At 42.3% G+C, this 23,380-nt stretch overlaps 1 protein-coding gene across 2 annotated transcripts in view; it reads right to left on the minus strand.

The window, feature by feature from the left end:
• Positions 1-15,846: 15,846 nt before the first annotated feature.
• The window catches only part of LOC132996200 (phospholipid-transporting ATPase ABCA1-like), a 142,448-nt gene continuing 134,914 nt past the window's right edge, over positions 15,847-23,380 (minus strand). For both annotated transcript variants that reach the window (XM_061066530.1, XM_061066529.1), the window contains exons 49-50: positions 22,603-22,846; positions 15,847-18,163 (exon numbers count right to left, since the gene is read on the minus strand). In XM_061066530.1, the coding sequence (XP_060922513.1) occupies positions 18,041-18,163; positions 22,603-22,846 (367 nt within the window). In that variant the 3' untranslated portion in view covers positions 15,847-18,040. The remainder of the gene's footprint in view (positions 18,164-22,602; positions 22,847-23,380) is intronic.

Below are 23,380 nucleotides of genomic sequence, written 5' to 3' on the forward strand. Positions count from 1 at the left end.
CTCCTCGAGTTCTCAATGTTTAATCTGCTAAATGAATGTCACTGCTGAGCTGTAACCACTGGGAACCAATCAGGGTGTGACGTCACCGCATCAGTTTAATGACCCGGAGGTGACAGGAGGGATGTGTGCCCGTCGCCAGGTGGCAAACGACATGTGTTCTCTCTTTTTTAAACGCGACGACAGAAAAGGCGATGGCGGCAATCGAGAGGCGATGGACTAGTGGCAGAAACTTTGACTATGGGCAGAAAAGGTCTCTGGTTCGTCTCTGGTTCGACTCCTCGGAGAAACAACAAAAAGACGAACCTGGATTGATCTGTCCAAAAATCCAAGAGGATTCTCCCTACCCTGTCTAGTGCCCCTGAGCAAGGCACCTTACTCCCCCAACATCTGCTCCCCGGCTGCGTACATGGCTGCCCACTGCTCTGTGTGTCCTGCACCAGATGGGTTAAAAGCAGAGGTTAAATTTCCCTCCTTGCATGAGTGTGCTTGTGCATGTCTGTGCATGTGTGTGTGACAAATAAATGTATCTTAGTCACTGCATTATCGTGTAGCTTTTGTCTGGGGATAGTATTATAAAAAGCACTAAATATCTACCTAGATTCGAAGGAGAGGTGAGACAAAGAACAAGTTGAAAAAATGACCAGTTTATTGCTTCACAATCGGTCATGTAACAATCACAATATAAAACAGTGTAAGATAAAAAGAACAGTAGATAGACAGTGCGCCCCCTTTTGTCGATGTGGCTGAAGGTATTTATCAGTAGAGAGGCTTATTTATCTTTTTGTATTCTTATAGTGCAATTTAATAATACTCATATTTGGGCAACGTTCGACTTTTTAGCACAAATCTTCAACTTCTATTTTATTACAACATCCCCAATGCCAAATAGTCTCAGCAAACAAAAGCTTCTTGTACTTTTTGACTTTATTGGAGGCAACCCCACAAATTTACTTCTGTTCTTTGTTGGAGCAAAAAGAGAAACAGAGAAAGTGGAAAAGAAATCTTTCCCCTCCAACAACAAATACATTCCAATTTTAAAAGTCTTTCAGTCTGTATGAGCGGAGAAACTGAACAATCAGATAAAAAGGTCAAAAAATGTTTGCTTAACAAAGAGATGAATGTCACTGCTGAGCTGTAACCACTGGGAACCAATCGGTCATGTAACAATCACAATATAAAACAGTGTAAGATAAAAAGAACAGTAGATAGACAGTGCGCCCCCCTTTTGGTCATAACTTGTACTACTCCTGAGGTTAGTAGCCTTAATTTCATGAGGGTAACAATCGGAAGCTTTTTGTTTGGACGTGTTGATGTAGCCGCCTCAGTCAACAACGCCACGTCTGCCACCTCATCCCAGGAAGTGCACGGAGAGACGCCGGCAATAAACAGTCCACAGGAGAAGACAAACAGGAGCTGGAGAGCAGAGGACAGGGCACGACCTGCTTTGTTAATGTCTCCCTGACAGCAGGAGATGCCTAATGTGGGTGGAACACACACAGCCGCGCCATTGATGGGCATTCGAGGGGGGGTCGCTCCCGCCGCGGGAAATCCGGCAGCTTTCAGGCTCTGGCTGTGGCTCTGGAGGTCTTTGGAAATGTCAATCATGTGCCCTTGGACCCACATGCTGGGACCTGGGCTTCACAACTTAACTCGGCTCCTGCACTTCTCCTGCAGTCAAAAACAACCTTCTTCTAGTGCACAATCAAAAGTGCAGTCACTCATAATGATTTTGAAGGACCTTGAAAACCTGCCACTGTGATGAAGTAATAATAATAATAATAATAATACATTTTATTTATAAGGCGCCTTTCAGGGCACTCAAGGTCGCCGAAGTGGCCTATCCAGTGCAATTAATCCATGTAATAAAATATGTGAGCAAGAGCAACATTTAAAATCTGGGCTATGTATTTCAAACATTCAGATATTTGTTCTCATCTTCATATTTGACTTATCTTATTTGCTTTCTCGCGGAGAAAAGTAAAGTCTATTGAAAAATACAAAGGCGATAACAAGTACGGTTTTGCTTCACTGTAAAATTCATTCTGGAGGTTTTAATCTTTCCACATCACACTTGTGTCAGTTGCATATTGGCATATTGTGTCTCCACCATTATCCAGACATGAAGCCCAAATATCCCACATACGAACGCTGCCATCTTTGTCTTCACTTCTGGGAAGCTGTCATATCCTCCATCATTACAGACTGTGATATTAGATTAAGTTTTTCTTTTTGAAATCAACAACTTTCAACCAACAAACATAAACAAAGTAAACTCAAGTAGCAGCTGTTGTCTGGCACATTTAATGTGGAACTTTACTACCAAATGAAATTGTTCTTACTAGGAAAGCACCTTGGGAATTATTAGAAAATGAAAAGGAGAGTGAAATACCTCCTCCTCTAACCGCACAAGTTTTTAAAGAAAGAAGTAAGTGCTTTTAGAGACGGCCTCTGTCATAAACTAAACCTGTAAACACTGTAAAACTTGAGAAAAGTGGCTGCCAGGTAGAAAAGGCACAATAATCCAAATTCAGACCAATTTTTGTTGCGCTATTGATTTTTTCCCCTGCTGTTTACTTTCATGAGCTTCCTCATTTTCTTTCTGCAGGTCGACAAGAAGCATTCATTTGTTTCTGTGTATAATCACTGCTGCTTCCATTAGTTCGCCCAGATACAGCCTGAAATAATATGATTTATTGCAGCTCCATCATTTCATCCACGTCTGTAAACGTTTTAAAACATCGTGTCTGCAACTTGTCATAACAGACACAGGCTAACAAGTTCAGGTGGAGCCGCCAGACACTCACATAGACATTGATTTGCAGTTCTAATAAACTGCAAAGCTAAATGTTTGTGCAGAAGGTATTAGTGCTGGGAATATAAGAGCCGATGTTAGGGGTGACATTTGAATATTGGAGGTCGGCAAAGCTTTTCATTTATCAGTCGGTCTACGTTCCAGCCCTCATCTGTGGTCACGAACTCCTGGGAGGGACCGACAGAATGAGACTGTGAATACAAGCCCATGAGTTTCTCTGTGGGGTGTCTGGGTTCATCCTTAGAGATAGAGTGAGGGGTTCAACATCCTGGGGGGAGCTTGGAGTAGAACCGCTGCTTCTTCACATTGAAAGGGGACAGTTGAAGGGGTTCAGGCACCTAGTCTTGATGCTTCCTGGGCACCTTCTGTTGGAGGGTTTACTCGGAACCTCCAACCGGGAAAAGAACCCCAAGGTCCACCCAGAATTTGGGATTACAAATCCCCTCTGGCCTGGGAACACCTCAGGGCCTCCCAGGACGAGATGGAAACCTTAGCTGTGGAGCGTAATGTCTGGAATATGCAAGTTCCACATCTCAAGCTAGGATAAGACAATGGCTGAAGGGATTTATCAATAGAGAGGCTGATTTATCTTTTTTTATTCTTATAGTGCAATTCAATTATACTCATATTTGGGCAACGTTCAACTTTTTAGCACAAATCTTCAACTATTAATTTTAACAACATCCCCAATGCCAAATAGTCTGAGCATCCAAAAGCTTCTTGTACTTTCTGACTTAATTGGAGGCAGAATATATTTCAGCAACCCCACAAATTGACTTCTGTTCTTTGTTGGAGCAAAAAGAGAAACAGAGAAAGTGGAAAAGAAATCTTTCCCCTTCAACAACAAATAGATTCCAATTTTAAAAGTCTTTCAGTCTGTATGAGCGGAGAAACTGAACAATCAGATAAAAAGGTCAAAAATGTTTTGCTTAACAAAGCGAAGAATCCCGACGAACAAACAAAAACTGCTTCGTCAATATAATCAATTAATTCTATGTAACTCATGAGAATAACAGTAGAGTTGCTTTCAAAAACATAAAGGTGGAGTATAGACAGAGAAACTATCTTCTTCATTTCGAGGTATCTGCCTTCACATTTCACAAAGTGCTCCCTTCCTCTCCTTTGCCTGGAAAAGTGTCTAAAATAATCATATCGAGCCATGACAGAGCTTCAAACCGCTGCAGCGCAGACGAGACTAAAATGGCATCAATATCATTTCGGCGCGAGGGGGACGGGGGAAAAGCTTCTTAAACTTTTACATAAAAGCCCCAAACAATTTCGTCGGGGTCTCTGAGGGACGGCTCGGTCACGCCAGGTAAACGCTTTGACATTGACACTGCCGCATGATAATATAAACGTCGGCGGGCGTCTGCCTGTGCGGCCGTCTCACTGTCGTCTCTTTACCTTTTCATTGCGGATGGACCTGCCACTCAGCGCACCTCTCCACCTGTCAATCACATGTGTCACCAAGACATTAATGACCCTCATTATGTGCTGTGGCCATATGGCACGGCTCTGTGTGTGTGTGTGTGTCTGAGTGTGTGTGTGTGTGTGAGAGCGAGTACGCCTGAACCACGGCGTCTGCTCTGTCGTCCTGAAAAGCAGATTGCACTGGAGATGAGGCCAAGCTCTTGGTCACCTCCCTGAGACTCTCATTGCCGTGGTTACACTGACAGAGGAAATATGGCTGTGGGGTTTGGGGGGGCGACCGTAATGGACTCTTTGCATCTGCTTCAGAGTGTCATCCCAGATGTCCCCTTCTGTCCGGCAAGAGCGGGAGAGAAGGAGCAAGGCTAGCGGAAGTCCTCACCCTTTAAATATCGGACGTGTCCATCTCTGTGACAGACATGTGTGCCTGTTGGAAAATGAATCCACTGTGAATAATTTGCCATATGAATTTGACTTTTGATATTTGCTGCAGAGTGAGATTCAGAAGCCTGATGTAAGACAGTGCGGTGAGCAGGATTTAGTCCAAACCTGTAGAGGCAACATGAAGATTAAGATATAAGCTAATAAATCAGTCGCATTATTTTCAGATTAGTTCTAAGAGGAAGGTTTTGGTTTGTGCTCGTGATTCCAGCGCCGGGCGGCAGAAATCATTTCCCCTCAAAGGTTTTATTTGCGACTAATTCTTCACTTTTAACTGAAATGTAAAAAGTCAAACATTTGCTTTAACTGCCTATTACTGTACTGTTTTGTATTATTCATGAGGAAAAGATTGACATTTGGGCTGATTGAGCTGTTCCAGTTCCATAATTAAATCCCTCTTCATTCACATTGAGAATCACATTTAATTATCCGCTAAATAAACCCCAAATAAGCCATTTTTAAATTAAAATAAATAGTTGAAATTAACAGTTAACAGAGTTGTTTCTTTTCTGGCAGCAGACATGGACTGGTTGAGTGACTCAACAGGAAGTCAGGTTTGCCTTTACCGTTGCAATACTGACTTGCATGTAGGGTTGCAAAGGGACGGAAAGTTTCCGGTAAATTTCCGGAAACTTTCTGGAAACTTTCCATGGGAAGTTAAGCTCGGGAATTTGGGGAATTTTGAAAAAAATAAAAAATACACAAATTAAACGCTGAGCAATAAAAACATCATTCAAAACTCTATTTTAAAGATGTATGGAATGCAGCACATGCTGCACGTTGAATTTCAACCCTCCACTGTGCATTCTTCCATCACATGCACAGATAACTCCCAGCATCCTTCACTCTACAGCAGGGCTACTGAGGCTTGCTGTAGTGTGCAGGACTAGTCTGGTAAGTTTTGATGATATTACTGGGGAAAATATATTAGCATGCTTATTGAGGATTGTTCATCTGTTCATCTAGCCTATTTTCACTCATTTATCCATCAATTGTAAAATATTTTTACATACGATTCCAATTGTTTGGCTAACTATTTATATCTCTGGCATTGCATTAGTGTTTTTTACAAACTTTTTTCTCATCTTATTATACAGAACAATGCCACGTGCATCTCATGTGTTGAAACATTTCACCCCATCCAATGTAGAAGTAAAGGCTGTGTACATTTGCAAATACTGTGCAAAGACCTATGTTAAGAATGACACAATGATGCAGAAGCATATAGTCAAGTGCCCAAAGTTTCCTCAGGGCTCAAATCGGCCTATGACAGAATAAAATGTTCATATTTATGTCCGTATATGACAAGGTAAATACAGTTAGTATAAATTACCCACAACTTTTCTAGTTTATTCCTGTTAATTCCCGTATATTCCCGTATATTCCCGTATATTCCCGTGGAAAGTTTCCAGCTTTGCATATTTCCGGAATTTTTCAACCCTACTTGCATGTCATGATGTTTATTTTTAGCCCGCAGTATGAATGTTACATATTTGTGCATTTTTCCCTCCAGTTGGCCTTGTCCTCAGAGACTTGCACAACAGCATCTCTTCCAGCTCGCTACTATCATTGTATCCCGGTGATGTGGGACGGCGAGTGGGCTGGAGCACGCTAATCAAAGCCGCTGGAAACACAAACAAGCAGCTGCAAAGGCCGGGAGCGAACGTGTGCACGGGCTGCAGAGCTCTCTCTCTCTCTCTCTCTCTCTCTCTCTCTCTCTCTCTCTCTCTCTCTCTCTCTCTCTCTCTCTCTCTCTCTCTCTCTCTCTCTCTCTCTCTCTCTCTCTCTCTCTCTCTCTCTCTCTCTCTCTCTCTCTCTCTCTCTCTCTCTCTCTCTCTCTCTCTCTCTCTCTCTCTCTCTCTCTCTCTCTCTCTCTCTCTCTCTCTCTCTCTCTCTCTCTCTCTCTCTCTCCTCCCCTCAGAGCCGAGAGCCATCGGGCTTTGGCTTCAGGACGAGTAAAGTGGTTTGATTAACTGTCTAACAACAAGGTTAAGATAAGAGCAGGCACAGGTTGTAACACGCCGAGAACCGATGACGCAGCGATAACAAATCACACAACTCTTAAAAGCAATCAATCAGGTGATAATTTCAAAGCTGCTGCTGTGCTAGTGTACATTTTAGATTATTAATACCATCAAACAGGGAGCTTATGTTCTCAGCCTGTGGTCCATTTCTTAGTTTGTTAGCTGGATTACACAGAAACAACTAAACCGATTTCCATGACAATTTCTCAAGAGGTAAGAAGGAACTGCACCAAAATTACATTTTGGTGCCGATTGGGCCTTTATTTTCACTATGTTTAAAATTGTGAGATTAACATTTTACATTTTATTTACTTCTACTCCTATAAAAGGCTCAAAGACCAACGCCAAATATTCTTCGCTTATTTTCTTTCACATACATGGGGCACATCCATGATGCTGGGATTTTCGGGCACAGAGCTGAAGTCACTCACTCGTGCTGAGTATCTCTGCTCAGGCCTCTTGTTTCCTCGCGGGCTTCAGATGCAGTAAGACGACTGGAGGGGAGAGGAGGGGAGGGGGGTGGTGTAAAGACAGACCGTGTGCTGAATCCAGAGAAGTCCACTCGCCCAGACTTGCTGACTCGCGGGGCTTTGCAGAGGTGTTAGGGCAGGCCTTTGCCAAAATTCATCTAGTCTGCCAGGGCTCTCATGCGGATATTTGGCCCGGGTTCCGTGCGGACTTCCAGAGAGTCTGCTCGCCTGAAGACTGCGAGCGGGATTTCACACAGCTGACTGCTCTGCTGATGTGATCATGGGAGACATCAGGTGACAGAGGCTTGTTCCCGTCCCTGGGATAAGATCTGGAAACACGGTCCCCGGGGAGAGCGAGTAATGTCCGTCTGCTGTCGGGTTCAACATGTCGGGCAAGCTGCTATTAATTGATTCGTTTCTATCGAGTTTGACTTGTGCATTCAATTGTTATTCCCATGACGATGCAAACGCCCCATTTTGAGAGACAGCGTCCGTCTTCTTCTGAGAATGCATCCTTTGAAACTTGTGTATTCACCGTGAGCTCTTCAGTCAGAAATCCTCCAGTCTTAGTTCACCGGGGCCCCAGTCTGGACATTTGAATTCAGCGTTAGAACAACCCAACGGCACAGGGAAGCCCACAGAGCACAGAGCAGCCAGCGAGAATGTGCTCTTTGACTAAAGCTGTTAAGCCCCTGCTGATCGATTGGCCTGGCCTTTCACTAGAACTGTACACACGCGCACACAGTGGGACATTGTACATACAGAGTCCACGTCTGAGAACACTTTCCCGAGCAGAGAAAACATTAATAATATAATAATAATACTAAAAAACTTTTCACAAGGAAAAAATGCATTATGTCAGCATTTAAAGAAGCTTACATGTGGCTCAGGAGAGAGAACGGGTCGCTCACTGGCCATAAGGTCGATGGTTTGATCCCTGACACCTGTGCTCCAACACTGTATGAATGTTATGTGACAGAAAACAGCACTGCATATAGAAGCGCTGTATACATGTGTGCATTAATGGCAGATGGTGACTATATATAAATGCAGACCATTTATCATATTACAGCAAGGACCTGGACTTACACAAGATATGTGAAAAAACAGTGACTGACACATTCATCATGACAGCCTTGATGATAAAAAGTGTTTTTATCTACCCAGCAAAGTGCTGAGTAGATGAAGAGGGAATTTTCATTTTTGGATGAACTATCCCTAGGTTCGAAGGCAGCCAAATAACAATTTATTCCCGACAGGCACATATCAAATGTCCGGATCTGTTTAATGAAATTATCAATGCTGGCTTCTGTCACTTTCCACCCTGAGCTCCCTCAAAAGGAACCCAGGATTATTGGAGGCGTTTTGTCCGGCAGCCACAGCTTTCTGAAGGTCAGCGATTTTCTGTGTCCTTAACATTTTTTTCCCCTGATGCAGCGAAGCCCAGTGACGGTAAACATTTGAGAGAGTGCAAGGTGCTGATTCTGTTAGTTTTCCAAGCTGTGGCAACCCATTCAGATTTAACTTGGGAAAGGGGGGACTCTGCTTCGCCTACTTTGTATTCCTACGACGCTAAGGTCAAACCTTGTTTGATTTAAGAGAAGAGAAATATATTGTGAGGATAAAAAAAAACATGCTTTGTGTCAAATTTGGGGATTGTGTTACCGCGGGCCTTAGAAGCCGCAACACAAAGTTTCATTAGGAGACCGGGGACCAAAGGGAAGGCAAGGTGGCTCTTCAAGTGCAGCCCTGAATCGCTCCATCAAAATAAAGGCCTGGGTGAATCATCCTGTGCTCACTCAAGCTCGGCTGATCAGTATGCACCTGCAGGCAGATGTGTGCGGTGCATTAATAAGTTTGTTCCTGGGCTTTTTTTAACCCCTAACCCTGCACTGCATAACAATTCAAGTTTCAAATTCCAGCGACTGAGTCAAACCACCTCTGACGACTCTATTCCCATATAAACCGAGATTAAAACCTCAGCCAACCCCTTCGTCTTCCTGTTTTATTTACTTTACGTTTTCATATTCGATTGCAGTTTGATGATGGTGCTTCATCTACAGGTTCGAGCATCTGCTCGCGCTCCCAGATCAAGTCTGGGCATAGCCGCTGGGTCATAAAACCCTGTCAGAGTGAATAATGAGGAGGTCTCCCGAGCTGAATCCGCGCCAGACCAGGTAGGTGACACGCTGGTGGGCAAAGCATGCTGGGAGCCGTGTGGTTCCGCCGACGGGCTCAGCATCGCTCTGTCATCTGCCTAGCTGGCTCGTGTGTGCACTTCTGAAGAGTTCTGGGGCTGTCAGCGGATTGGAGGAAGCCGAAGCGCTTCATGATGTCGGATAAACACTGGGAGTGGAGCGCACCCAGCAACAAAACAGACTGGAAAGCGCTGGGAGGCTTTGGAAGGAGAGAAGGGAAGAAACAGCCGGGCTTGAGAGTGTTTGGGCCTTGAACTCTCTGTTGGTTTTCTTTTCCCCTCACTTTTTTTTTTTTTTTTTTTTTACAACCACCAACCCTCCAGCAACCTCGTCGGCAAAAACCGAGCCTCTTCACCAACCTATTAGACAGTGAGGTTTTGAAGTGGCAACAGGCAGCGAGAGCTTGCTCGTTATTTCGCTTCTATTGTCAACGAGATCGCTGGTGCCCTTTCAAGCAAGTGTATCACTTTCCAGACAAGATTACACACAAAGTGGCGAACCACTGTTGCGACTTCAAGGCACTCTTTAATGAACAAGGCAACACGATGAAACACACCCGAGTAGATGATAGAGGAGAATTCTGGGAGGAAAAACAGGGACAGCAGCTGCCAGAGGACTCCCAGCGAATGTTTGCATGCTCACACTGCTTAAATCCACTCCCCTGCCTCATAGGGAGGATATTGGTCCTTCTTATTATTATTCCTTTATGCGTTCTCGCTTGGACGTCAGTGACAGCAATTTATTGCAGACACGGCATAAATATATATATATATATACGTCCAAGAGGAATTTCTGATGTTGCAGAAACGAGAATTTGATTTGTTTCGACTCCCCCAACTGCCAAAGCCTCTAACCCTTCTGGACAACAGGGCACACAAACTCTGTCCAGCAAATGAATTAATTATGATTCCTTGTGAGTTTTGCTGCTGAGCCCTGAATCACTTTTGGCACCTTGAATTTAAGCACACTACTGCAGAAAGTCAAGTAAATCAAGATAATTCACCCCTGTGCCTTAAAAATGATGTTTTAATGATAGCTGCTAAATTCTTTTGCCAAACTTGGAGGGAAGGGAATGTAACTGAGGACTGGTTTGAGTTTCCAAGCAGCTTTTTCAAAAGTTTGACATGGAAAATGTAGGTGATGCAAAACATATACAATAAATTTCTCTCATGTTTGTGCTGTAAGTTGTGTTTGCATAGTACTGCAGGAAAGAGAGAATAAGTGAGATCCACATCGGCTTTAATTGAGGGACGTAGGTTGATGCTAACTACCAGGTTGGTGTAGAGAAATACTTCACACATACATTCCTGCATGTGAGGAACACTTGTTGAATAAAAGAAAATGGAATTGAAATGTCAGGAAACAAAAGGGGGAATCGTATCTAGTGGTTTATTATCCAAGAATAATTACTTAAGTGCTTGGCTTCATTCAACTGTTGATCAGGTATAAACACACACACACACACACACACACACACACACACACACACACACACACACACACACACACACACACACACACACACACACACACACACACACACACACACACACACACACACACACACACACACACACACACAAAGCAAAGCAAAGCAAAGCAAACCTAAGACAGACATGATGTCATGAATCGGAAAGGAAAGTAATTCACCAGCATCTTCAAAGGTGACTATAAGACAGCTAAATTATTCAAATGGCCATTATCAGTCACCGCACTAGACGGTTCCTGTCTGACAGTGCCGTGGCAGTGACTCAGCGACTCTGCAGTGACAGTGACTCACCACCCACCCCCCCTCAGCAAACACCAGCAGCTTTTGGAGACGGCAGCCGAAGCCTCGGTGGAAGGAGTTGGGAAACGTCTCCGACTCGGCGGCGGCGTGTTGTCGCATTCAGGAAGCAAACTCAAAAAAACCTCAGCATCCCTCGTCCCTCACTACTTTTGTGGTTTTATCTTTAATAGTTTTTACTTTTGTGACTTTGCTCTTTGAAAGTCTGGTGCTGTAGTAGATGAACGCGACTCTCTTACTCAGCATGAGGTCCCTGGAGCGGGTGGCTGTTATAAAAAGAGGCTGCAGACCAAAAGTTTGACTCATCAGAGCAACTTTTGACGCAGCCCTGTCTTGTTAAACTGAACCCTGTCACAGGATGCGTCATCGCACCCCCCTGGTACCTTCACGCCAGCCTCCACAGGGGGTCATGCACCCACATATAGACGAGGCAATAAAGCTTTGAAGTGGCTCAAAATAGTCCAGAGCAGCACCGCATACAAATTTCTGGAAAACCCACTCACTAGGAGTTCTGTGGCACGCAGCCTGGAGACTTAAAGAAAGAGCCACTAAACTTAATAAAACCAGAATCATCGGCGACAAAGAGAGTCGAGAATAAAATGTAATTTAGGAGCCGTTATGTCATCTCCTTGTGCGAGGGGATAAAAAAAAAAAAAAAAACGGACAGGAAGAAGAAAGAGGAGACGGTATTTACATCCTCTAAATCAAACCGGCAGACAAGATGGAGAGTTTAGCGTGACATGCATGCGTAAAAATGTCAACAAAGGCAATTAAATGGAGAAGGAGAGAAGCAGCTTCTCCACGAGACAACAGTGATATTTTACACCGGCTGAAGACAGGGTCACACTCGGGGTCTGATCTGCGAGACATTCATTACCACAGCCAATATACTGCCTGCTCACAAATTTAACTTGGTACTATTGAGTTTTAGATGTGCTAGATTCGATATATAAGTACACACTTATATTTTAGTGGTTCAGGAAGCATTAGTCATTAAAGGTTTCTGCTAACACTGATTTTAACACTCTAAATATGCCAAATATATTAATAATTCCTCCGGTTGCACAGGTCAACCTCTCTCTGCAGTGAGAGAGTGTGCACATAAATAACAAATAATCAACAAAGGCATTAAAGTAAGTTCATAACTATAATCATGTTTCCAAATGGCTTTGCGTTCACAACCAAGGAGACTTTTATCAAACACAAACACAATTTTACCAAAGTGAACTTCCTCCTTTTCCGAACACAGCAGCCCATTTGGACTGAATGTGTGTTTTATATTTGCATTCAGCAAAATAACAAAAGTATGTATGAATAGATTTGTTTTGCAGCACACAAAGAATCTCCATCGGGACAAACCTGTTGTTCACTTTCGCTGCATTAGTGAGCCACGGTTTATTATGTATCAGCCAAACGGCCTCTAGAACAACACCAGCAGGGTTAATATCAGAATCCACATGCACCTTAATCTGAACAGCAGGAAACATCACGGGCCACAGCTGGAGGCGTGGACACTTTTCTATTAGCCGAGCGAGGAGATGTTTGCACATATCAATCAGGTCAAGGACTGACAGTCAGAGTGTTAATGTGTTTTTCCAACAGGTTTAAATATTGCAAATAAATGGCTTTAATAGAATATATATATATGTATAAACCTGATCACATAAGCAGGAGGCTGTGAAACTCAGAGTAACACTTATAATAATATCTCATTGTTTGCTGATAAGAAGCTGTCACTCTGGGACTTAGTGTCTTTCAGGTATTTCAACTATGTTGCACCAAACTGCATCTTGTGTGCCAGACGTCTCAGACAATTCATTCATTATTCATCGGAAATCATTTGAGCAAATGCATTATAATGATGTGATTAGCTTTGGTCTGAATGAGCTGACAGCCCCATCCAGTAACTCTGCCTTATTTGTCACGTCTGGTGGATGAATACTGATGGAAAGTAGGCGTTACGAAATAAAAAGGTTATTAAAGCAACACAGTGTTACTTTTACTGAGCAGCAGCGCCCTCTGCAGCCACACATAGTAAGTGTAGTCCCTCTCACTGAATGGTTCATATTACTTCCTGAACCTCAATATATGCCAATGTAACAAATACACCGAACTTTGTTGAGAATTCTTCACGTTTGAAGTATCCAAGCTGAATATTTGAAACAAACACCGGTTTTAAATTTGTCTTTTCAACTGAACAACAGTTCAGCCTCTTGAACTTGAATTCTATCTTCTCACGGGAGATTGAAGCCGATCAAAGTTACACTGAGCACGAAGGTTCAGGTTGACGAGTGGGAAGTAAAACTGCAACATTCTCCAAGTCAGTGAACCGTCAAACTAGTCTTGAAGCTGCTATTTTAAGATAGCAAAAAGTAAGATAGTGTTGCTGTCAGGAATCAAAAATAAGTCATATCGAATTAAAAACTTAAATAGAAAGGCTCTTACATGAAAATGTGAAAATAAGCCGTTTCCCCAGATTTGATGATCACATATTTTGTCTGTATTTGTTATTAAAGTTTCTTATTTCATTATCTCTTTAAGAAGTATATAACACTGAACTCTCTGCTCAACAACTCTTGCTGATGGATGAATTACCTTCAGTGGAGACTCTAATTAACCCAGTGGTAAATAGTTGCAGCACAGAGGCCCAATCTTTAAATTGAAAAGGTCATTTGAAGTACAAACCCTCTCTCCAGACGGATAAAAAGTTCCTCTGAAGTGTCTGTATCAGTTTGACAGCGGTGAGATGAACAGAGACACTGTTCCAATTACTACATATTCCAGGCCGCCTGGAACAGGTACCCTGAAGCAAGAACAGCGAGCCCACAGAGGGTGATTACAGTCTGAAGGATGGTGGGAGCTTTCTGTTACGCTCGTCTGTCGAGCACATCATTGAATCCCCCTCTAACTCCTGTAATCTTCCCATTTCAACGGTCAATGTCTATTACTGTATATCTCGCACTTGACAATGAGATCGGCAAAATGTCAAGTCGTGTGAAAGTGAGGCGATCGAGGCCGTTTGTGAGCGTATCCTCGAAAAAAGCACGGATTTTACAACAGCCAAACTGAGGCAAAACTAAATAATTTGACGAGAAACCGAGCGTGCACTGACACAGATGTCTTTTTTTTTTAGGAAGCAATGACAACTCTCAATCAAAAATAGGTACAGCATTCAATTACTGGAAATGGAAAAGGCCTTTTAAAGATTGTTACCCCGTGTTCCTGGCTCGCTATCATTTCATGCCAAATAATAATGCTCAGTGCTGCACAGAATGTGGGCTTTTTCATTTAGAAACTGTGGTGCTGCAATGGATAACCCACAACTAAATAAACATTAAGTAAAAGGCGCTCAGTAGTCTGGTCTACGTGTTTGAATAAATGTATTGAAGAATGACTGTAGGGAGGGAATCAATGGTTCAAATAGATTAATGCCTTGCTCATTACTACACAAACCCGACTCTCCTGATCTGTAATGTGCCCCCCGCTCGTAAACCCCCTTATGTATTACGCTGGAATGAGATGTGCGAGAGAATAATGCCAGAACGTGACAAGCAATCCTACCTTAAGACTCCGGTTTTATCGCCTCTGTGAAGTTCCCACCCGGCTGATTGCCTCTGGCGGCGTGCCCCAGAGCTCAGGCAGCGTTCTAATGAGTAAAGGAAGAGAAGAGGTGAGATACATGCAGGAAGTCCAAACATTACACACTCAAGTTAAAGGAAAAGTTTGCTCCAGGGGTTCTAGCTGTATGTGGGGAAATGTGAGTCAGGCAGTTTGCAGGGAGGAACTGTAGAAACTGAATTTATAAGTCAGGTAAATAATTAAAAAAAGATGTTAATGTTCATAAGGCACAGAATTATCCACATGTAATCCAGCTCAACTAAAATTACCTTAAATCAATGATGGCACATATGCATTATAATCAATGTAAAGAAAAACAAACCATTTACTTCATTTATCAATTAAATAAATTAATTGTTCAGTTATATTTTGTGTCAGGCGTCATAAATAGTGAGTTTTGTCCATCACACCTTCCAGGAGTCAAGGTGACTTCTTCAAATTGCATCTTTTGTTCAAACAACATGAAACATATAGGACTGCAGCTATTCCTTCACAAGCAAAAACAACACATTTGTAGCTGAGAGAAAAAAACTAAAGTATCCATATGCAATCCTGACTCTATAATTGAGACTGAGAAGTAGAGCAGACACGGGAATATGTTGACGTTTGTTTGTTTTGGGGGGAAGTTGCTTGAAAATGGAATTGGAAGTGATTTGGAATTACATAATAAAAATAAGTCATTTTAATGAATTATTTAACAGTCTTCACCAAAACAATATAGATGCATATTTTATGATTATGAAATCAAAATAAGAAACAACCTGCTTTAACCTAAGCCACACTGCATTTAAATGACAAGAAAATAAGTTCCTGTTATCTTGCAGCTCAAATATGAGAAGGAGGCCACTCTGCAAAAATGAACTTACCCATGGTACTACAGTGTGAATTCAATACCCCCCATGGTCTGAGCTACTGGACGGACGTGTGGGAGACTCACGTGAACCTGCAACTGAAAACTAGACTCAGAGAAAAAGAGAGTGAGTGAAAATTGGCCGAGACATAGAGCAGTATGTACACTGTGGAGCGAGAGAGACCTTCAATGACCAAATACAATACAATCGGAGTCATATTACAATTTGTGCAAATGTTTAATCCTTTGTCTTGACAAGAAGTTATATTCAGTACAAAGAGGTTCCATTATTCTTTATTCCTTGCATTACATGATAGTTATGTAGGCACAGCATACAAATTATGTCACAGGCTGAAAGTAAACCCTGAAGCGCCCGTGAGCAGCAAATTACAGTGAAGTGCCAAGTGTTGTAAGCTTCAAAAACTAAGAGCTTTATGGTTTAAATAGAGGCGTTATGGAAACGGTACTTCAGTACAAAAATCAATGCCCAAATATGGATGGTATCGACAATAACATATATACCAGATGTATATATGTATGCATATATGTGGAATTTCAATAGGTAGCAATCCCTTACATTCCTTAATTATTTACCGTTAAGACACTTCAACTTTCAATGACGTCAGTAAACATATAGCAATAAATAACTATTTTACAGTTATAGATTGTGTTCATACATACATATTAATACAATATAAGTACATATTACAAACATTGTTATTATTATCTTGTTAAAATTTTTATAAATTGCAGCAATATACGGGTTTAAAAATATTTGTATCTTATATATTTTCTTTCACTAAGCACCTCCCCTGAGCAATAATTATCCAATCGTAGCTTAGCAGCCGTGACTAGATGGAGTAGGAACGTCAACATATCCAGCTACAAAGCCAATATGTCAACTACAGTGTTTCTATAGAGTTACTTCTGAGGCCATAGCATTAACTGGAACCAGTTTGGGGTTCCAGGTTCTTTACCATTACCTCTTGTTTACAGAACAAAAGGTCTAACTAGCTCAATGGTCACTAAGGAGGCAGGACTTTGCAAAGGGTCAATCCAGTAAAAATGCTCCATGACCTTGCATAACGCATCGTAGTCAAGACATTTTAACTTTGCAGATGAGGCCCATTGCTATGCAGAGTCATCACCCATTTTCAATCAAGTTTTCAGTATTTCCACCGGGTGTTGGGAAGGCTCACTGTGGCAAAAACATATTCACTTCATCAGCAGAGTTCTGCCACTGATCTCTGGTGGTCACGGATCAATACACCAGTGCCAATACCCAGAATGCCTTATGAGAAAAAAAATCCTGAGTGCTAAAGTTAATCACAGATTGCCGAATTTAATGCGGCATCAGAAAGGCTCTGAAGAGAAGTTGTCTGCGGTTGCTTGTGGCCTTTCCTGCAGATCAAATATGTCTGAGAGCGATTTGTCTCTGAGTGACTGTGCATCACCTGTCTGCTGTGACCTCAGCGTCTTCCATTAAAACCAATCTACAGCTGATTGGATGCTCATTGAGAAATTCAGAGACAAAACATTTGAGTGGTTTAATGTCCTTTGGAATCTGTGTTGATAAGTGATTTGTACTTTGGTCATTTGTTGAGTTTATTTGTTTGTGTCATTAAAATTAAAAAAACGGTGATCAAAGTTTTTTGGAGTGCGTCAAATATCTGTTCTCATTAATCCAGTGTCATCAATAATAAGTCATAAGTACTGAATTTTACAGCTCATAATATCATCGTTAAAATCCAAAGTAAACGTACAGAACAAGCAAAATTTTAAAATGTAAAAAAATGTTGCAATTCAATTTGAAAGTCAGCGCTGAGGTTTTCCTGGTTGTTGTGCAATCCATGATGCTTTCAGGGATGGTTTGGCCCTTGCACTCTCTTGAGGTACATATCAAGATCAACAGTATACTTGCATCGAAATGGAACGTCTGTAAAAAACAACATTGCAGCCACGTGGCTACGTGATCAGACTCCAGATCTATTCATTGCGTGGCGTCCACATGGGTGGAGACAATACAATCAGTGCTGCAGGTGAAGAGAACCACTGTCACCACTATTCAAGACATTTGTATTTCAGAATTGTTTGATTTGCTGCTTTAAAAGGTGTTGAATTGGTTTAATGTAGTTTGACACAAGTTGCCATGCAAAACTCACAAACACTTATAACTTAGCATTAGCGGGTATTTGCAGGTTTTACAGGCGATAGACTGACATATTTTTTATTGATCAGTGTTAGGAATTGATGTGGTGGGTTCAGAACAGTTTTTGAAGGTCCTGTCTATGCACATTGCAGTAATAAGGGTTAAATATCGTACATCACTCACGGCTTGAACATCAGAACCATTAAATTTAGATTTTGTGTATATTGCGAGCCCACTGTGGGAGCTTTGTGTTCCTAATGGGTGTTACACATTCTCTGCTTCTTGGGAGATCTTCAGAGAGGACTTCTCGTCTGAGGTGTCCACCGCGTTGTCGTAGCCCTGAGCCTCATCCTCGATGTGCTGGTGCCTCGCAAAATTCACAAACACCTGGAGAAATAACGACAAGGAGAAAGATACTTAAAGTTAAGAAAAACAAGATGAACGGTTAAAGCACACGCGGCACTGACAGGCCTGAAGATATTTACTCGGCCCATCAAATTTTTAACTCTCCTCCAGCCTTCGCTCCAAAACCAAACAAACCTGGCCGCACATTCGATGAGGTGCATGTGAATGAGCTGCTAAACACGAGCTATGAAAACTCAAGTTAGCGCCCGGGCTCACACAGTGAACGGCAGTTTGACATCTTTGACCAGCTGAGAAAGAGAATAAAACAATGGTTCTTCTCTCCGTGACGCCCGTTTAATGTCAACAGAAATCAATCCGAAGGCGTTCATAAAGAGCTGTGTGTATTTCACTGTGCCGTAAACATCGCTGGAGTCCCGGCTTCTGTTTTTGTTCCCTTAGCATTAGCTGCGGTGAAACTATACAGCGATTTTTCTTCACTCGGCAGAAAGAAGCGACAAAGAGGGTCGTATTAAATGATAAGAGCATTGCTTTTTCATTAAAAGCTTTTCAAGGGCTGTGTGATTATAAAAGGACACGAGAATTACAAGATCGTATTTTAAAATTTCAATGAGCGTTTCCATGAAAAACTACCCGTCTCAAAATTAAACGGGACACAAAATAAATACATGGATCAGCGCAAATGAACAGAACTGAACAATAGAATCTTTTCAGGGTTTTGTTTATGAGAAGCTGCAGGAAATAAAGACGGGGAAATAAAGATCAATCCCGTCTGCCTTTGAAACTCTGGTTTTAATTAGCCCATGAATATAATCTGAAGCCTGATAAAGTCATGTTAACTACAGAGTAGAAAAGTCTTATTAGAGTTTGCAAACTTGATTTTTCGAACAAAAGGAGTTGTTTTTCAATTAATGTGATGCATCTTCTTCTCATTTCCTGTGTTTGTCAGTGAAAATAGGGACAGGAAGCAATTTTAATTGCTCATGTATCAGGCTATATTTACTTATATAAGTTGATAAAATATAAATAGAATTTGTCTCTCTGACTTGTATGAGAAGATACACCCGTTGTTCTCTCTTGTTTATGTAGAAAATGCCCAGTAGACGACCGGGCCTTGGGATGAAGTTCCTAAGATTTCATCCAAACAAATAATGCTTTTTGTTGAGATATGATTTTGTTGGGACTGGGGCACCTACTGTACATATGTAAAGCTTACAGACAAAGAAACTGGCAGGTGCACGCTCCTGGTGCTGGCAGCTGGTTTGGTGTGGACGAAGTCTAACAGGAGACTGCCCACCTGCAGCACGCCTCAGGCCGGAGCCCGCCTGTGTTTGTGTGATGTGAGACCATCAGCAGTGTGCATCAAGGTCAGAGTTGTCAAGCCATCACATCAGGGGAGAATGAGGAAGAGGATAAGAATGACAGTAGCAACAAATACATCGTCTGCCCATCTCTGTCGGCCTCTGACCCTGCCAGCGGCTGATATTGGCTTGATGTGCCGAAGCATGCACAGCATTTCGTATTCATAGTCGAGGCTGTAAAAGAATGTACGAGCGCTGTTCGCTCCTGACTTTCTGAAGGAGCTTTAATGATGCAGCTGACAGCGTTTTTGACTGAGACGACCGTGGTGAATCCATCCCCAGTTTAGAGATGTGATTTTCCTCTTAATATACTTTCTGTATTTAGCCAACCATCCATTCATGGCCGCGGAGTCATGCGCCAGTGCTGCTGAGTGACATTTTCTTAATAACAGATGGATACAGGCATTAATTACATTACAGAGGGAGCATTGGGTGTTTATTTGATGGCCGTCGAGGCAGAACAGAGGAGGTGAAGGACACTGAATCACCCAATTAACTTCCCCTTTAGATCACAGGAGTCCGAGCACAATGTGAAATGGCCCAGATACATGGCGCTCACATGTTGACACACTGCCATGACGGTACACTGACTCTGAGATGTGTGCTAGAGTTGGATTGACTTTTCTCAGACACAGTTTAAAGCTGCACAAATAGTTTCTCCATTTTAAGTTATTATGGGCAACATGTTAGCACTCAAGCAAATTTATAGCAAGAGTCGAGTATTTCTGCAGCTTTTTTTATGGATTATTTGACTGTTTTAACAATTTTAAGACAGGTTAAAATTTGCAACATGAAATATAATTCATTGTGGCTTGTATAACATTATAAATCTCTCATAACTGATATTTTTACACTTATTTAGACTTGAATACATTCTAAATAAAAAACTCCTACACACTCTAGGATAACTGCACTGAGACGTGGTTTTGTTTGATCTGGTCTATATAACTGTTGGAGGCAACACAGTGCATGGGGCTTTTACAGTTATATTCAAGTTGGGTTTCAAATGTATTCATACCAGGGCTACTAGAATGAGAAGACAGTGGGGTATTCTGTAGGGGACATTTATGTGGGGGATATTTTCCACCTCTTAAAGGGTCCTTGGCTGAGAAAGAAAAATGGCGAAATCCATTCCAGTTAAACCACATTTGAGTTAAACTTAACATTGCTTTAAAGTGGTTGTGACGGACCTATCAGCCGTTTCACTGGCGCAGAGGTGACACTGTGGACCATTGTCAACACACAGAGCAGCAAACACTCCACAATCCTGCCACACAATCTGCTCCTGAAAGACGGTTCAGAGAGTCACATTTTCCTTTCATGCGCCCTGTTCTGTTGTGCACTGTGTCTAAGCCATCAGCGATAACGCCTGAGCTCCAGGCTGTGTGGATCAATATTAATTGTAGTGCAAGTCGGGTGTTACACTATAGGTCAAGGCTCTTCTCTATAAATCACCTGCTGAAAGGTGACTGTCTCGGTCTCAACAGGTTCTCCTGTCGTCCCCTCTGTGACCCCACTGGTCCAGGTATGATTTATTTACTGACTCTGATCTGGTGAATATTGACCAGTGCAGAATGTGGGGCAAGCTTCTCGAAATAGAGATAAGAAATTACTCAAGGTTAGAGGTAATGGTATGAAAATCTGATGGTGAACCAGACTGGGTTACAGCATTTAACATTTCCTCTATTCCTCTACCCCTGAAGGGTGTAGCATATTTAAATCTTCATGTTGAATTAGCGTTGAGTTGCTCATGGCAACACAATGCACAGACAAGTCAGGCACTCCCATCTCTGTCTGGATTTCTTTCTTTCTTTTTTTTTATCCTATAAGAGGTTATTTTCCCCCCCACATGCTGGAGTGCAGCGATGACCTTTCCGGACCCCTCCGAGGTCATCCTCACCTCCCACCTGGTCATCTGCTGCTGAGCTAATGGCGGGCTTGCAAGACCAGACACACTCACACTCTGCTCAGCGTGCCTGATCGCATCAGATCCCCGGGGCCATTCCGAAAAAACACAAGGTGAAGCGAGTCCATATCTTAACAATCAGGGCCGGCTGGTGCACTTGGGCAGGAATAAAATATGTTCTCTGTCTGGGTGGGACTTTGTGTGTGTGTGTGTGTGCATAAATATATATAAAATCTCAGTCTTGATCAATACTGGGAGCTGGTGGCTGAACTATAGCTACACAAAAGTCTGCGTGGTCCTCATTGGTCAGTATGACAGGCTAAATGGGAGAAGACAATGTGGAGGCAGAGATAAATCCTTTAAATCTTATCCTGGAATGAGCAGACTTGCATTAACGGAGAGCACTTAAAATGCTAAATGCATTGATTAATGGCCTAATGATGTATTAAACTGAGCCGTTACTCCACAGAGTTACAGTAGCACAATAGAACATGACCCCAGATACCCCACCTAAATTCTGCTTGTGTCAGAGGTGAAATCTCGAGTCAAACTGCACATCCCCTGCTTGTGTTGGAGCTGCAAATAGCTAGAATTCTTATTTTGCTTTCGGGCATAATCACAACAATGACTGAACAAATCCACTCCTATGTTCAGCTCCACTTCTTTTAGTCCAAGGGATGAACAAACAGCTCTCCCCTCTGGATTGAGGGGAATAACACTCAATTTGAATAAGAACTGAATCATCACTGCGTCTGTGCCTTGACTTAAAACCTTTTGGAAAATAACAAGGTTTCCAGTTCAGATTACCAGCACCTGAGGCAATGCAGAAATCTTTCACACAGTTTTAACTTTGGTTAATTGTTCATTGGAAACCGTAAACGAAAATACATCTGCATCTATTACAAAAGCATGGACTCTTAGTGGGTCAGGCATTGTTAGTGTCTTGCAAAAACATTTCCACTGTATCTAATAGTGAAGATAGGTTTATCGATAGTAATACATGTACTGCTGGCTTTCTATAGTAGTAAAAATAGATGGACAATGTTAAGCATGTGTCTATTGGATCCAGAGACAATGAAGACCTGAGAAATATCAATAAAGTCTTATTTAATATTCAATAATTAGCTCCTCTGTTAACTCAGGGTTTCCAAAATAAAAACACACATAAACAATAATATAGTGTCCGTGGGCCTTACCTGATCTAGAGTGGTCTGTGACACAGAGTAGTCCTCCACACCGAGCCGCTGCTGGTGGATGGTGAACTGGCTGAAGATGGTGGCCAGTGCTCCCTGTGTGTACGGCAGCTGGTACTGCAGCGTGTTGTGATGCTTCTCCTTCAGGACGCTGCCCGAGAAGGTCAGCAGGACAAAGTCCTCGACGGGCTTCAAGTCCGGAGGAGAGCCGCCGACCCTCACGATCACCGTGTAGCCATCTCCAAATCTAGAACGAGCGAGCTCAGATAAGCATTCAGTGCAAAGACAGGGGCGACAGGCAAGCAAATAACTGCTGGCCAGTAATAACTTCTCTCCTGTGGTCATTACATGGCGCGCTGAGCTGGAGGACAGGTGAGTCACAAGCAGCTGAGAGCAAAAGCGGCTTCAGAAGAACAATAACAAAAGTAAACTTTTATACACCTTTAAAGTGGCAAGGTCACATAAAAGTAGGTGCAAAAACAATTTCCTTCCAGCGAATGAAAAGGAAAGCATCCATTTGAATCAAGTTATTAAGCAGAACAACACAGGATATCAATTTAGAGTCTTTACAGGGTCAAAACAATGAGAAACACAGAAACAAAGTTATGTCGGGGTGATACTGCCACAGAGAGCAATAACTCATGAGACACCTGTGATAGGCTGCACAAATTAATATGTTCTATTGGGAATAATGGTTCAAATTAGATTTAATGTGAAAGGGGTCACTTGAAACATTCATTTGATGGAAATGAATCACTCGACTCCGCCACTCGAAGGAGAG

Source organism: Limanda limanda, chromosome 22 (assembly GCF_963576545.1).
Source record: "Limanda limanda chromosome 22, fLimLim1.1, whole genome shotgun sequence".
In the NCBI taxonomy this organism is placed as follows: domain Eukaryota; kingdom Metazoa; phylum Chordata; class Actinopteri; order Pleuronectiformes; family Pleuronectidae; genus Limanda; species Limanda limanda.